General features: G+C 44.9%; 1 protein-coding gene and 1 long non-coding RNA gene across 8 annotated transcripts in view; one reads left to right on the top strand and one right to left on the bottom strand.

Annotated features, from left to right (window-relative positions):
- Positions 1-15: 15 nt before the first annotated feature.
- LOC140906288 (uncharacterized) lies at positions 16-15,809 on the top strand. Its single transcript, XR_012157058.1, has 2 exons — positions 16-179; positions 14,501-15,809. It is a non-coding gene; the product is annotated as an uncharacterized LOC140906288 (long non-coding RNA).
- The window catches only part of EEF1D (eukaryotic translation elongation factor 1 delta), a 38,652-nt gene continuing 31,162 nt past the window's right edge, over positions 9,050-16,539 (bottom strand). For all 7 annotated transcript variants that reach the window (XM_073329935.2, XM_073329933.2, XM_073329934.2 and 4 more), the window contains 5 exons: positions 13,892-13,991; positions 13,495-13,598; positions 11,655-11,924; positions 10,199-10,393; positions 9,050-9,147 (listed from right to left, as the gene is read on the bottom strand). In XM_073329935.2, coding sequence (XP_073186036.2) covers positions 9,109-9,147; positions 10,199-10,393; positions 11,655-11,924; positions 13,495-13,598; positions 13,892-13,991 — 708 coding nt within the window. In that variant the 3' untranslated portion in view covers positions 9,050-9,108. The remainder of the gene's footprint in view (positions 9,148-10,198; positions 10,394-11,654; positions 11,925-13,494; positions 13,599-13,891; positions 13,992-16,539) is intronic.

Below are 16,539 nucleotides of genomic sequence, written 5' to 3'. Positions count from 1 at the left end.
CCTGCAGCCAATGGGAGCCGCCGCCGCCGCCCGCACGGGCGCCTGGGAGTTGTAGTCCGTGTCACCCTTCCCAGCTGGGCTTGGCCGCAGCGACCTCCTCCCCCAGGCCGGCGGCAGGACTACGCAGGGATTCGGTGCCCACCCTGCTATGGCTTGGCTCGGGGATCAGGGCCCTAAAGGTATTTGGGCTCCGGACTTCCATGGAAATCGGTGGGGCCTAAATAGGGTGACCAGGTGCCCGGTCGTCTACTGGAAAGTCCGACCGTGTCCGGTCAGACCTACCGACCGGACGCCGGGAGTCCGGTTACTGTGGGTGGGAGAGGCGGGGAGGCCCTGGGCCATCACCCGCACCAGCCCCTACTCAGCCAGGGCTGCTTCCTGCCTGCATCAGGTGGCTGCAGCTCCCAGCTCCGCAGGCAAGTCCCTCCCGATCTGTGCAGAGTGAGGCGGGGGACGGGGAGGGGGAGAAAGAGGAGTGAAGGTGGGGCCCCGGCGGGGCCTCAGGGAGAAGGGGCAGGAGCAGGGCCTCTGGGGAAGAGGCAGGGGAGGGGTGAGGCCTGGGGGGAAGGGGCAGGGAAGGGGAGGTTCCAGCACTCTTGCTGGAGGGTCTGGTTTTTAAATATTACAAAGTTGGCAACCCTAAGCCTAAATACTTTTAGGAATCTGGGCCCAGGTGCTTCCCTCACATTAGGCTCAAACCGCATCTTTCCAGGCACAGCGCGCGGGACTTATGCTCCTGTTATAACTGAGAAGTTCTTACACCACATTCTTCACTGTAGGATCAGGGTGCCTTCCAGGCGTGCATTAAGCAACCTAACAGCTGCCACCTGTAGTTTGTTCCTGAGCTTTGAAATTCAAGTCCTCTGTTCCCCAGGGCCTGGTAAATATTATTATCTGCATTGTACAGGTGAGGAAACAAGTGAACTGCCTTATGCAATATAGGGAGTACAGGAGATATGAGAGACTGAATTCACTGCTATATATAAGTACTGAAGTTAGTAGAGTGGCTCCTGCTTATAGCAGCTGTGAACTTACTGCTCACCTTTGTACAGGTATATAATTCTTCTGAGATCCTAGCAAGAACAAAGGGCAAAACTAGTGAAAGTTCTACTAAATACAGCACAAGAAATCTATACCTTCTTTGTTTCCTAGTCATACATACTAGATTTTCTTGTTTAATCAGAATGGATCAAGTTTATTAATTTTATTTAGCTAGTATCTGCGGATTCTTAAAACTGCTACTTCTGAGGTTTCAGTCTTTTCAGACAAATGTTTTCCTTTGTAAATTCCCAACCAGGGTAAAAAACAAGCTTTACAGGATCATACCATTCAAAAAGCAATCCTCTGTTAGGCGTACATGCCTTACTGTTCAACAGATCTTCACACATAGGGCTAGAAGAGACCATTGAACATAAGAATGGCCATAATGGGTTAGACCAATGGTCCAGTTAGCCCAGTATCCGGTCTTCTGACTGCAGCTGGTGCCAGATACTTCAGAGGGAATGAACAGAACAGGGTAATTTCTAGTTATCCATTCTGTCATCCAGTCCCAGCTTCTCCCAGTTGGTGTATTGACACCCAGTGCATGAGGTTGCATCCCTGACCATCTTGGCTAATAGGTTTTGATGGACCTATCTTCCCTGAACTTACCCAGTTCTATTCTGAACCCGTTTATACTTCAAGAAAGGAATTAGATGAGTTCACAGAGGATAGGTCCATTAATTGATGGATGAAGTGAGCTGTAGCTCACGAAAGCTTATGCTCAAATAAATTGGTTAGTCTCTAAGGTGCCACAAGTCCTCCTTTTCTTTTTGTGAATACAGACTAACACGGCTGCTACTCTGAAACCTGAGATCATCTAGTAGCCCAGCCCCCTGCATACCAGGCTGTTAAGACTTCCCTGAACTAACCCCTGTTTGAACAGAAGTATCTTTTACAAAAACATGCAATTGTGATTTAAAAATTTTCAGTGGAGAGTCCACCCTGACCCGGGGTAAGGTTTTTCCTCAGCTGACCTGTTAAACATTTACACCTTATTTCCAGTCCGAGTTTGTCTAGTTTCAGCTTCATAGAAACTTAGAAATGCAGAGCTGGGAGGGATGTTGAGAAGCCAAGTCCTGCCCTGCAGTGCTGAGGCAGGACCAAATACACCTAGATTAATCCTGACGGGTGTTTGTCCAACTGGTTCTCAAAACATCCAACAGGGATCCCCCACATCCTTCACTGGAAGTCATGGGAGATTAATTACCCTCATTGTTAGAATTTTTTCCCTAATATCTAACCTAAATCTTCCTTGCTGCAGATTAAGCTCATTACTTGTGGTCCGACCTTCAGTGGCCATGGAGAGCAATTGATCCCCACCCTCTGTAGAACAGCCCTGAACGCATTTGAAGACTATTATCAGGCCCCCACCCCAGTCATTTTTTCTCCAGACTAAACATGCCCAGTTTTTTACCCTTTCTTCACTGTTCAGGTTTTCTAGAAAACTCTATGAGGAGAGACTGAAAATATTGGGTTTGTCTAGTCTGGAAGAGAGAAAACAGAGAGGGGACGTGATAAGTCTTTATATAAACGGCTGTTATAAAGAGAGCGGTGACAAATTGTTCTCCTTAATTATGGAGGACAGGACAAGAAGTAATGGGCTTAATCTGCTGCAAGGGAGACTTAGATTAGACATTAGGAAAAAACCTTCCTCACTGTAAGGGAAGTTAAGCACTGGAACAAGTTACCTAGGGAGGTTGTGGAATCTCCATCAGTGGAAGTTTTTAAAGAATCAGTTAAACATCTGTCAGGGATGGTCTAGATAATACTTAGTCCTGCCTCAGTGCAGGGGACTGGACTAGATGATCTATCGAGGTCCCTTCCAGACCTACATTTCTACAAAATCCTTTTGGTTCTGCTGTGTTGGTACGGGGTAAATTAACTGCATAGGAATTATGAGGATGTCCCAAGAGAAGGCTTTAAGAAGTTTTTTTTTTTAATGTACCAGCACTGCTTATAGGTTAGGCTAACTATTTCAATTGATAAAATTACTTCTCAATAAGAATGGCCATTCTAGGTTACATCAAAGGTCCATCTAGCCTCATATCCTGTCTTCCGACAGCGGCCAATGCCAGGTGTCCCAAAGAGAATGAACAGAACAGGTCATAGAATCATAGAATATCAGGGTTGGAAGGGACCTCAGGAGGTCATCTAGTCCAACCCCCTGCTCAAAAGCAGGACCCATCCCCAATTAAATCATCCCAGCCAGGGCTTTGTCAAGCCTGACCTTAAAAACTTCTAAGGAAGGAGATTCCACCACCTCCCTAGGGAACGCATTCCAGTGTTTCACCACCCTCCTAGTGAAAAAGTTTTTCCTAATATCCAACCTAAACCTCCCCCACTGCAACTTGAGACCATTACTCCTTGTCCTGTCCTCTTCCACCACTGAGAATAGTCTAGAACCATCCTCTCTGGAACCACCTCTCAGGTAATTGAAAGCAGCTATCAAATACCCCCTCATTCTTCTCTTCTGCAGACTAAACAATCCCAGTTCCCTCAGCCTCTCCTCATAAGTCATGTGTTCCAGACCCCTAATCATTTTTGTTGCCCTTCGCTGGACTCTCTCCAATTTATCCACATCCTTCTTGTAGTGTGGGGCCCAAAACTGGACACAGTACTCCAGATGAGGCCTCACCAATGTCGAATAGAGGGGAACGATCACGTCCCTCGATCTGCTGGCTATGCCCCTACTTATACATCCCAAAATGCCATTGGCCTTCTTGGCAACAAGGGCACACTGCTGACTCATATCCAGCTTCTCGTCCACTGTCACCCCTAGGTCCTTTTCCGCAGAACTGCTGCCGAGCCATTCGGTCCCTAGTCTGTAGCTGTGCATTGGATTCTTCCGTCCTAAGTGCAGGACCCTGCACTTGTCCTTATTGAACCTCATCAGATTTCTTTTGGCCCAATCCTCCAATTTGTCTAGGTCCCTCTGTATCCTATCCCTGCCCTCCAGCGTATCTACCACTCCTCCCAGTTTAGTATCATCCGCAAATTTGCTGAGAGTGCAATCCACACCATCCTCCAGATCATTTATGAAGATATTGAACAAAACCGGCCCCAGGACCGACCCCTGGTGCACTCCACTTGACACCGGCTGCCAACTAGACATGGAGCCATTGATCACTACCCGTTGAGCCCGACAATCTAGCCAACTTTCTACCCACCTTATAGTGCATTCATCCAGCCCATACTTCTTTAACTTGCTGACAAGAATACTGTGGGAGACCGTGTCAAAAGCTTTGCTAAAGTCAAGATACAATACATCCACTGCTTTCCCTTCATCCACAGAACCAGTAATCTCATCGTAGAAGGCGATTAGATTAGTCAGGCATGACCTTCCCTTGGTGAATCCATGCTGACTGTTCCTGATCACTTTCCTCTCATGTAAGTGCTTCAGGATTGATTCTTTGAGGACCTGCTCCATGATTTTTCCGGGGACTGAAGTGAGGCTCACTGGCCTGTAGTTCCCAGGATCCTCCTTCTTCCCTTTTCTAAAGATTGGCACTACATTAGCCTTTTTCCAGTCATCCGGGACTTCCCCCGTTCGCCACGAGTTTTCAAAGATCATGGCCAATGGCTCTGCAATCACAGCCGCCAGTTCCTTTAGCACTCTTGAATGCAACTCGTCCAGCCCCATGGACTTGTGCACGTCCAGCTTTTCTAAATAGTCCCTAACCATCTCTTTCTCCACAGAGGGCTGGCCATCTATTCCCCATGTTGTGATGCCCAGCGCAGCAGTCTGGGAGCTGACCTTGTTCGTGAAGACAGAAGCAGAAAAAGCATTGAGTACATTAGCTTTTTCCACATCCTCTGTCACTAGGTTGCCTCCCTCATTCAGTAAGGGGCCCACACTTTCCTTGGCTTTCTTCTTGTTGCCAACATACCTGAAGAAACCCTTCTTGTTACTCTTAACATCTCTCGCTAGCTGCAGCTCCAGGTGCGATTTGGCCCTCCTAATTTCATTCCTACATGCCTGAGCAATATTTTTATACTCTTCCCTGGTCATATGTCCAACCTTCCACTTCTTGTAAGCTTCTTTTTTATGCTTAAGATCCGCTAGGATTTCACTGTTAAGCCAAGCTGGCCGCCTGCCATATTTACTATCTTTCGACACATCGGGATGGTTTGTCCCTGTAACCTCAACAGGGATTCCTTGAAATACAGCCAGCTCTCCTGGACTCCTTTCCCCTTCATGTTAGTCCCCCAGGGGATCCTACCCATCCGTTCCCTGAGGGAGTCGAAGTCTGCTTTCCTGAAGTCCAGGGTCCGTATCCTGCTGCTTACCTTTCTTCCCTGTGTCAGGATCCTGAACTCAACCAACTCATGGTCACTGCCTCCCAGATTCCCATCCACTTTTGTTTCCCCTACTAATTCTTCCCTGTTTGCGAGCAGCAGGTCAAGAAAAGCTCCCCCCTAGTTGGCTCCTCTAGCACTTGCACCAGGAAATTGTCCCCTACGCTTTCCAAAAACTTCCTGGATTGTCTATGCACCGCTGTATTGCTCTCCCAGCAGATATCAGGAAAATTAGTCACCCATGAGAACCAGGGCATGCGATCTAGTAGCTTCCACGAGCTGCCGGAAGAAAGCCTCATCCACCTGGTCCGGTGGTCTATAGCAGACTCCCACCACGACATCACTCTTGTTGCTCACACTTCTAAACTTAATCCAGAGACTCTCAGGTTTTTCTGCAGTTTCGTACCGGAGCTCTGAGCAGTCATACTGCTCCCTTACATACAGTGCTACTCCCCCACCTTTTCTGCCCTGCCTGTCCTTCCTGAACAGTTTATAACCATCCATGACAGTACTCCAGTACTGTCAAGTGATCCATCCCGTGTCACCCATTCCCAGCTTTTGGAAAACACGCTAGGGACACCATCCCTGCCCATCCTGGCTAATAGCCATTGATGGACCTATCCTCCATGAATTTTATCTAGTTCTTTTTTGAAACCTGTTATAGTCTTGGCCTTGACAACATCCTCTGGCAAAGCATTCCACAGGTTGATTGTGCATTGTACGAAGAAATACTTTCATTTGGTGGCCCCTAGTTCTTGTGTTATGAGTAAATAACACTTCCTCTTTTACTTTCTCCGCACCAGACATGATTTTATAGACTTCAGTGATATCCTTCGTCATACAGAAGCTGTTCCATATCCCTGATTTTTTTTTGCCATTTTCTGAACCTTTTCCAAGTCCAATATATCTTTCGTGATATGGGGTGACCACATCTGCAAGCAGTATTCAAGATTTGAGCGTACCATGAATTTATATAGAGGCAATATGATAATTTTCTCTTATCTATCCCTTTCTTAATGATGCCCAACATTGTTTGCTTTTTTGACTGCTGCTGCACATTGATTGGATGTTTTCAGAGGACTATCCACAGTGACTCCAAGATCTCTTTCTTGAGTGGTAACAGCTAATTTAGACCCTATCATTTTATATGTATAGTTGGGATTGTGTTTTCCAACATGCATTACTTTGCATTTATCAGCATTGAATTTTATCTGCCATTTTGTTGCCTGGTCACCCAGTTTTGAGAGATCCTTCTTTAGTCCTTTGCAGTCAGCTTGGGATTTAACTATCTTGAGTTGTTTAGTATCATCTGCAAATTTTGCCACCTCACTGTTTATCCCTTTTTCCAGATCATTTATGAATGTGTTGAATAGGACTGGTCCCAGTACAGACCCCTAGGAGACACCACTATTTACCTCTCTCCATTCTGAAAATTGACCATTTATTCCTACCCTTTGTTTCCTATCTTTTAACCAGTTGCCAATCCATGACAGGACCTTCTCTCTTATCCCATGACAGCTTACTTTGCTTAAGAGCTTTTGGTGAGGGACCTTGTCAAAGGCTTTCTGAAAATCTAAGTACACTATATCCACTGGATCCTCCTTGTCCATATGCTTGTTGACCCTCGCAAAGAATTCTAGTAAATTGGTGAGGCATGATTTCCCTTTACAAAAACCACGTTGACTCTTCCCCAACAAATTATGTTAATCTGTGACTGACAATTTTGTTCTTTACTATAGTTTCAACCTGTTTGCCCGGTACTGAAGTCAGACTTACCAGCCTGTAATTGCTGGGATCACCTCTGGAGCCCTTTTTATAAAATTGTCATCACATTAGCTCTCCTCCAGTCATTTGATACAGAAGCTGATTTAAATGATAGGTTACAGACTACAGTTAGTAGTTCTGCAAATTCACATTTGAGTTCCTTCAGAACTCTTGGGTGAATGCCATCTGATCCTGGTGACGTATTACTGTTTAGTTTATCAATTTGTTCCAAAACCACCTCTAATGACACCTCAATCTGGGACAGTTCCTCAGATTTGTCACCTAAAAAGAATGTCTCGGGTTTGGGAATCTCCCTCACATCCTCAGCCGTGAAGAGAATTAAGATGTACAGAAAGCAGAGATGCAAAGAATTCATTTAGTTTCTCTGCAATGGCTTTATTGTCCTTGAGTGGTCCTTTAGCATCTCGATTGTCCAGTGGCCCCACTGGTTGTTTAGCAGGCTTCCTGCTTCTGATGTACTTCAATTTTTTTTTGCTATTACTTTTTGAGTCTTTGGCTAACTGTTCTTCAAATTCTTTTTTGGCCTTCCTAATTATATTTTTACACTTGATTTGCTAGTTTATGCTCCTTTCTATTTTCCTCACTAGGATTTAACTTCCACTTTTTAAAGAATGCCTTTTTGCCTCTCACAGTTTCTTTTACTTTGTTGTTTAGCCACTTTTTTGGTTCTCTTATTATGTTCTTTAATTTGGGGTACACATTTAAGTTGAGCCTCTATTAAGGTGTCTTTAAAAAGTTTCCATACAGACACTAAGACAGTCAGCCGCCAGATACCCGAGTCTCTGCTCCTCACATCACACACAGCCCAATTAGAGTCATACTCGGAGTGTAAGGCCAGAAAGGATCATTGGTCTAGGTCATCTAGTCAGATCTCTGGTACCTCACAGGCCACCAACACCACTCAGCACCTACACACTAACCACAACAACCAAAACTAGACCAAAGCCCACAGGAGACTAGACTTGTGCGCCACAGGCAAAGAATAAGAGGAACCGAGGTACACCAGTGCCCAAGGTCCTCGCAATGGCAGGGCAATGATTAAATGAGATATACCCAGATAATCCTGGCAAGTGACCCACACCCACATGCTGCAGAAGAAGGTGAAAAACCCCTAAGTTGCTGCCAATCCGACCAGGGGTAATTCTTTCCCAACCCCATATGCGGCGATCAGTTAGACCCTGAGCAAGAACCAGTCAGCCATGCACCCAGGCAAGAGAGTGCTCAGGGCCACTTCAGAGCCCTGGCTTTCCCTGCCCAATGTCCCATCTCCAGCTGTGGCCATCCCTGATGCTTCAGAGGAAGGAGATAAGGGGAGGTGTGCCTTCCTGACCCCTGCAGGTGGCAGGGACATTCAAAAGACAGTTTCATGTTAAAGATGATTTGATTTAAAAAAACATGATTAAAACAAAACATGATTAAAGCAGCTAATGTGAATAAAGGTAGCCACTTTTTAAAGTTACTTAACAAGCCAGCAACACTTCTGAACTTAGAGCTGTTTTTAGCATCTCTAAATAAATGAAACCCTAAAAACCCTTCACTGTTTCATGGCGAAGGCTCAGCACAATATTTAACAGTTATAAATCTAGATTCTTCAGGAAGATACAAATTACAAGCCTTACATAGTAACCTAATGTTTGTACACTGGGTTTAAGTGTAAGGGAAACAATGGAGTCCTAACCCCTGCTTGGGTGAAGTGGAAGCATGAAATACAGCCATGTATGATGTATTTGTGGCTGTTCACGCTGGGCTATTTTATAGGACCCCTTGGGATACCAGCCTGTCAATGACATTGGGGATGATAGTTGGCTTTCCCCTATTTTGCAGTTTTGTAAGCAATATGCACAAGAGACTCCTGGGATGTTGGCTACCACCTTCTGATCCCCTGTGCAACTGGCACACATTGTAAGGAAAGACACCGCACACCATCTGCACTCAAAATCTTGACCTTTTATTAGTTACAGTTCCAGAAAGGATAAACGTTCACTCTTAGATCTTGTTGAAAGCCGCTATGTCGACACTCTGCACCTGAAATAGGGCAAAAAATGCTGTTAAAGATCAGACAACACGTTCCAGGGATTTAAGACGCACAGAAAGCACACTTTCTGGGGCGGTCTCTTTACAGAAGAAGTTTGCCCAAACCAGCCCCAAGTTTATAAAGCACAATCCTTTATTAAAAGACCATTTTTTATCAGTCAAAAATTAGTCCTGTGAGTGGTCATATTTTAAGATTGGGGGCTTATATAAATATTAATGGCAATCAGGATCAGAACCCCATTGTGCTAGGGACTGTACGAATGGCAAGAAAAAGTTCCCACCCCAAAGAGCTTACAAATTAAAACTGGTTTCAAACTCACCCTATAGAAAGGGGATAAGTTCCATTTTTAATTATGGTTCATGGGCTAGGATAGAGTTTTAGGACTACATACTTCCCTGAATCCACAGCAACCTCCCACAGATGTGAAAGGGTAGTTTGCAAAGATCAAAAAGGTAGGAGATGGCCTTTATATAGTAAATTAACTATGTTAATATTTGTTAATGCGCCTTATCACCTTCAGCACCACTCAGTGGGAAAAAACTAGCCTTCAGGATTGCCACTATTTCTGCCCTTTGTTTCTCCCTGTCCCCATCCTTGTAGGTCTTCTCTCTTCCCCACCCAAGCAGCTCCAATTCCACCTCTGCCGTAGACTTCACTCCACCCCACATTCATGTCCCATCCCATCTGCTAAAACAATCAAAATGGTGAATTGCTGTCCCTGAACCATCAACACACTAAGCACCAGGAGCTAGACACCCCAACGAGTACAAGGGCAAGGGAGGGTCACACCTCAAAGCTATGGCTTCAGGCTGTCTGCAGGCTCTGGGACAGCATCCTTATACTCTTCATGTTTTCAAGGTTATCTTCACAAACATGGGGACTAAAAACTCCATGTCAAGGCCTCTCCCACCCTTGAAAGTTTAGATGATGCAGAATCTGAATATACAGTAGGCTGCCAACACGAAGTAGATCAAAATCTGGGGTGTGGGTTTAAGGGCCCAAATATTTGAAAGTACTGCAGGGCACAAGTGGAGGACTTACGTAGTCTTCAAACTTGGTGATCTCCTCCTCCAGTATGTCTGTTCCAACCTTGTCATCCTCCACTACGCACTGGATCTGGAGCTTCTTAATACCATAGCCCACTGGAACCAACTTGGAGGCTCCCCACACCAGGCCGTCCATCTGAATGGACCGGACGCACTCCTCCATCTTTGCCATGTCAGTTTCATCGTCCCACTAACAAAGCACAAAAAGTGAACTCAGCAGGTTTACCTACATTAATATTAGGCTGTGGAACTGTCCATCAGGACTGTGGATTCTGCAATCCTCAACCATGCAAGCTGAACTGGATCAACGTGGTACGTATTCCAATTCCAGACATAAAAGTCAGCAACAAGGGGTTTAACACACTATCATATAGGGCTGCGATCAGGAAAGCAGCGAGGAGATGCGAGACAGAACTCTTCCGTACTAGCAGAGAACAAGAGTGACAAAATCATTAATTCTACTTGTACCATGCCAATTTGCTAGGTAGCATGCTAGTCAGTGATACTCCAGTATTCAGCTCTGTCCGTCCAGTTTTGCCATCTGTCTCTGTTAAGGAGTCCTTTCTTTGACAAAAGAAGCCTTTCTCAGAGGAATCATCTCTCAAGTTTGATTCTGCATGAATTGAGACCAAGTTACTGCAGATGGTCTGGATTCTGCATACCTAGAGGGAAGTGTTCCTGGAATGACATGTCACTTCTTCCATCTCAGGGTTTCAGCTTCAGGAACTAACTCTAAGCCCTGGATAATTGGTAAAACTACTACTTAGCACTTATCTAGTTAGCCCCAAGTGTTGGGTTATCCTATACGCTTTTGTTTCCTTGTGCTCTTGAGAGAGTTTGCGCTTTACTGATTATTAATCTGTGCTCATATTTCAGGCTTTTATTCCCTATATTCATGCTCTAAAAGGTACATATTTTTTCAAGGGCTTGTCCACACAGAGATGATGTGCGTGGCAAGCCCGGATGTGAACGTACAAATACTCTAGCCTGCCCCACACTAAGTCTGAAACAGCAGTATGTGCAAGCGCACTATGGAACTTTTAGTGTGTGGTCTCAGGGCCCACCTGCCTAGATAGCTCACAGCAGGCTAGAGAGCTACAGATTTACACCCCAGCTTCCCACACTCTGACAGCGTAAACAAGCCCCAAGAGAAGAAAGGTCTTCCAAACCAGGGGTGGTCAAGCTGCAGCCCATAGAACGTCTGCAACTGCCATCTTTAATATGGAGCAGAACAGCTCACTGCTCCCATCATGCAATGCTCAATGCCGATCCAAACAACTGCATGCTGATAGGTTCTGTAATTTGTGGACCAGACCTACATGGGGCAGCTGCAGTCTGCCAATTAGATGTAACCCACACACTCCTGCAATTTTACAACCAGAATCTCAGTACAGGCACCCCACTTTAGAGCCAAAACAACAGTTGGGTAAGGAATAGTTTAAACTGCTTACAGGCTTGACATCCAGAAGGATGGAAGACTTGGCAATGAGGCCAGGCTTTTTAGACTTCTTCTCCGCATACTGGCGTAATCGCTCTTCCCGAACTTTGGCAGCCTCCTGGTCTTCCTCTTCATCACCACTGCCAAATAAGTCAATGTCGTCATCCTCATCTTCGTCGTCAGCCTCAGATGGTTCTACTTTCTTTGCAGGTGGAGCAGAAGGGAGTTCTACTTTCTTTGGGGGAGCAGCAGGTGATTCCACCTTCTTCATTGGGGTGACATGCTTCACGGAAGCAATGGGCAAAAAAAGGGAGAAAATAAATCCAAGTGTAAAACAAGGCAGCAAACTCCACCCCCTGTTGCAGTTATGACCTGACTTGCCAAAACAAGATTATGCCACCATCCAAAGGCAAGAGCTCAAAGTCATGCAGCCAGGAGCTTGGTCCTTCTCTTCAAGGCACTCAATAGCCCAGGGCCCAGCATATCTAAAAGAGCCTAAATGCCAGGCACACGTCTGCATGTTGCCTTCTCTAAGCAGCATAGCAACATGTACACTTAAAAATAACCCCCAAAACAAATCGCTCCAGCGCACAAACAATTCTTCCTGTAGGCAAGGGAGGAAGAGAGAATGAAGCACGTTACGTAGGTTAATCTCACTCTCCTCAGTGCCCTATTGGAAGGGGCTTTAAGGGTATGTCTACACAGCCAAGAAAAGCACCTGGCTGGTTTGTGCCAGCCGACTCGGGCTCACAGGGCTCAGGCTAAGGGTATGTCTACACAGCCAAGAAAAACCCGTGGCTGGATTGTGCCAGATGACTCTGGTTTGTGGGGCTGTTTCATTGCTGTGAATGTTTGCCCCACAAACCAGAGTCATCTGGCACAATCCAGCCACGGGTTTTTCTTGGCTGTGTAGACATACCCTTAGATACTGATAGGAGTCTTTACAGAATAGAATACACAGGGGCAAAAAAGAACAAGGAGTACTTGTGGCACCTTAGAGACTAACAAATGTATTTGAGCATAAGCTTTCGTGGGCTAAAACCCACTTCACTGGATGCATGCAGTGGAAAATACAGTAGGAAGATAGATAGATAGATACATACACACACAGAGAACATGAAAAAATGGGAGTTGCCATACCAGCTATAACAAGAGTGATCAGTTAAGGTGAGCTATTAGCAGCAGGAGCAAAAAAAACCTTCTGTAGTGATAATCAGGATGGCTTATTTCCAACAGTTGACAAGAAGCTGTGAGTAACAGTAGGGGGGAAAAATAAGCATGGGGAAGTAGTTTTATTATTTACTAAGCACGGGGCAAAAGTTAGTTCAATTGAAGGTCTCCAATGCATCCTCCAAACTGGGGCAAGATGCAATGGGTACAGGATACTCAACTCCCAGAGATATTACTTTTTCCTGCATGTGAGAACCAATAGGTCCCCAAGTCTGTCCATCTGTATAGGTGTCTCCTTGCTATATACTTATTAGGTACCAAGAAGCTTTGTTTACTTAGTGTGCTCCCGTTTATACACAACTGTGAATTACTGGCTTAGCATCACAGATTTGTCCCGGCTGAGGATCTGGCCCATCACATATCCTCTTCACTGGACCTAACGCAGGAGAATCTGTGCACTTGGGCTGATATGAGGAAGAAAGAGCAGCCCTAGAAGGCTCTGCTAAAGAGGCCTTGGCTAGCACTTGTGGAGAAAGAAAAGGAGTACTTGTGGCACCTTAGAGACTAACAAATTTATTTGAGCATAAGCTTTCGTGAGTTACAAATGAAGTGAGATCGCTTTTCTCCTCAGTAGGTGGCATGAAGTATTCTAAACTGACCTGGCACCTTGAGGAGTCAATTACCTGGGTTGGTGGCGTTGCTGAGGGATGGTGAGAGGTGGAGGATTTTTCTAGTGTGTTCAAGCGAGTTTCCAGCTTGGAGATGGCCAGCTGAAGATCTACAACAACTAGAAAAGGGAGAAAGAACTCTCTCATCTTAGTGGTTCAACACATGGCAGAAGATGCAGCAATTATTCTTTGGTTGGGTCAGGATGAGTCTGATTTCACTCAAGGCAGGCTACCAAGCAAACTGCATCTATCCCAACTTGAGACACATCCTTGCTCCAATGTTAACAAAACCACCAACAAAATACACACAATTCATAAGGCTTCATGACATTACACTGAGTAGTCAGCAAGATAGGCCGCTAATAGCAGGCACAAGTCCAATGTGTTTTATTGCCGGAGATCTCTCACTTACCACTGCGGAGATTTTGGTTCTCCACCTCCAGGTTAGCTATTCTGGTGAGGAGCTCATTTTGGTCACCAGCAGGCCCAGCAGAAGAGGTCGTGCTTGCACTCTGCAACAAGGGAAACCAAGATAAAAAACTAGTCTGTTCACTCAGTTCTAAGATTAAGACAGACACACTGCCTCTCTAAAGCAGGAAGGCAGAGACAACACTGGGAAAAAGGAGAAGAGATTTTACAGGCTATCTACGAAAGAATACTTTTGATCACAAGCCTTTTAAAGCAAATGTTAAACACAAAAATTAGAATGTAATTCATTTGCCACTGAAAGAATTTCTGGTAGAGCTGGCAGAAGACCACCACATGTCTACAGTCCCAAACTGTGGGCTACCTTAATATTTGCATCTCTAGCATCTTGCAAAGCTTCTCTAGTGCACTTCAAAAAGTTTACAAACATTACCCCTGCTAAGGAAGTAAAGAGCTTCAAATTACAGATAAGGAAACTGAGGTACAGATGGCTGAGATGACTTGGCTGAGGTCATTCAGTAAATCAGTGGTGAAGGTAGGACTAGAACGTAGAACTAGCGAAAGTCTCAAACTAACAGCAAACAATTTTTTTCAGAAGCAGGAAACTTGCCAAACAATCAGTGGGGCCACCCAACAATCAAGGGGCTAAAGGAGCACTGAAGGAAGACAAGGCCATTGTGGAGAAGCTAAATGAATTACTGCATCGTCTTCATTGTAGAGGATGTGAGGGAGATTCCCATACCTGAGCCATTGTTTTTAGATGATAAATCTGAAATAAAGGAAGTTTTGGCACAAACTGATAAATAAAACAGTAATTGGTCAGCTGGATCAGATGGGATTCACCCAAGGGTTCTGCAGTTTCATATCTGAATTCCCTCAGAACTATTAACTGTGGTACGTAACCTATCATCTAAATCTGCTTCTGTACCAGATGACTGGAGGATAACTAATGTGATGCTGATTTTTAAAAAAGGCTCCAGAGGTAATCCTGACAGTTGCAGGCCAGTAAGCCTAACTTCAGTACCAGGCAAACTGGTTGAAACTATAGTAAAGAACAGAATTATCAGACACATACATGAACAGGATGTGACGTTATTGACAAACTGTGACCGTATAGATCATTGTTGCAACCAGGGTTCTATGGTTGCACCAGGTCTTGTACAGAGAAGGCCAAGTGGGGTGTCTATGGAAAGGTTGTGGTTTGCTGGTTGTGATTATGCTGTCTGTATGTGTGTATCATTTTTGTATTTGAAGTTATGAATATTGGCATTTTATTTGATTCTAAGTAGCCTCCGTGAAGCATTTGGTCAGCTTCTTGAGAAAGGACTATTCTCAGTAAGTGCCCAATCAAGAAACACTTAACTGACAACAGACTTTGGGAGATGCCAATCTACACCTGAGCTTTCCTGGGAATGTTCAAACTAACATGTAAACAATGGTGTCGGCCTGCAAAAAGCTGAATCATTCATAGACATATGACTTGCCCAGGTGGCTACAGACTCCATCTTGTTGCTGCAATGTTGCACAGGAGAACAAAGATGTTTCTGTCCACAAGAGAAAGAATATAAAAGGCCCTGGAAACCCCTCCATTTTGTCTTCAGCTGGCTCAAAAAGACAGCCTCTCCACCCCAAAGAGATGCCTGAAAGAAACTGGAACAAAGGACAGTAACTACAGGGGTGTGAGTGATTGCTGGACCCAGACTAGAAAGGAGTCTAGTCTGTGAAAGAAGCTTATTGGAACATCTCTGAGGGTGAGATTTACCTGCATTTAGTTTCCTACTGTATTAGGCTTAGACTTGCAGGTTTGTTTTATTTTGCTTGGTAATTAACTTTGTTCTGTCTGTTATTACTTGGAACCACTTAAATCCTACTTTTTATTTTTAATAAAATCACTTTTTTGCTTATTAATTGACCCAAAGTAATTAATTCCTGGGGGAAGCAAACAGCTGTGGATCTCTCGCTATCAGTGTTATAGAGGGCAAACAATTTATGAGTTTACCCTGTATAAGCTTTATACAGAGTAAAACGGATTTATTTGGGGTTTGGATCCCATTGGGAACTGGGTGCTAAAGACAGGAGCACTTCTTAAGCTGTTTTCTGTTAAGTTTGCAACTTGTGAGGGATGTGGTTCAGACCTGGGTCTGTGTTTGTAGCAGGCTAGCATGTCTGGCTCACCAAGACAAGGCACTGAAGTCCCAAGCTGCCAGGGAAAACGGGCTCAGAGGTAGTCTCACCACATCAGGTGGCAGTCCCAAGGGGGTCTCTGTGGCCCAACCCACTACAGGATTTGTTGGGAAAACAAACACAGCTTTTGTAAAGGGAAATCCTGCCTCCATCTACTAGAATTCTTTGAGGGGGTCAAAAAAAATATGTGGACAAGGATGATCCAGTGGATATAGTGTACTTGGACTTTCACAAAGCCTTTGAGAAGGTCCCTCACCAAAGGCTCTTAAGCAAACTAAGCAATCATAGCATAAAGAGACAATCCTCTCATGAATCACTAACCGGTTAAAAGATTGGAAACAAAGAATAGGAATAAATGGTCAGTTTTCAGAATGGAGTGAAGTAAATAGTGGTGTCCACCAAGGATCTGTACTGGGAGCAGCACTGGTCAATATTCAGAATGATCTGGGA

This window comes from Lepidochelys kempii, chromosome 2 (assembly GCF_965140285.1).
Source record: "Lepidochelys kempii isolate rLepKem1 chromosome 2, rLepKem1.hap1, whole genome shotgun sequence".
Classification (NCBI taxonomy): Eukaryota; Metazoa; Chordata; order Testudines; family Cheloniidae; genus Lepidochelys; species Lepidochelys kempii.
The sequence above is the reverse complement of the archived record's forward strand: the minus strand, read 5'-3'. Positions and strand labels throughout refer to the sequence as shown.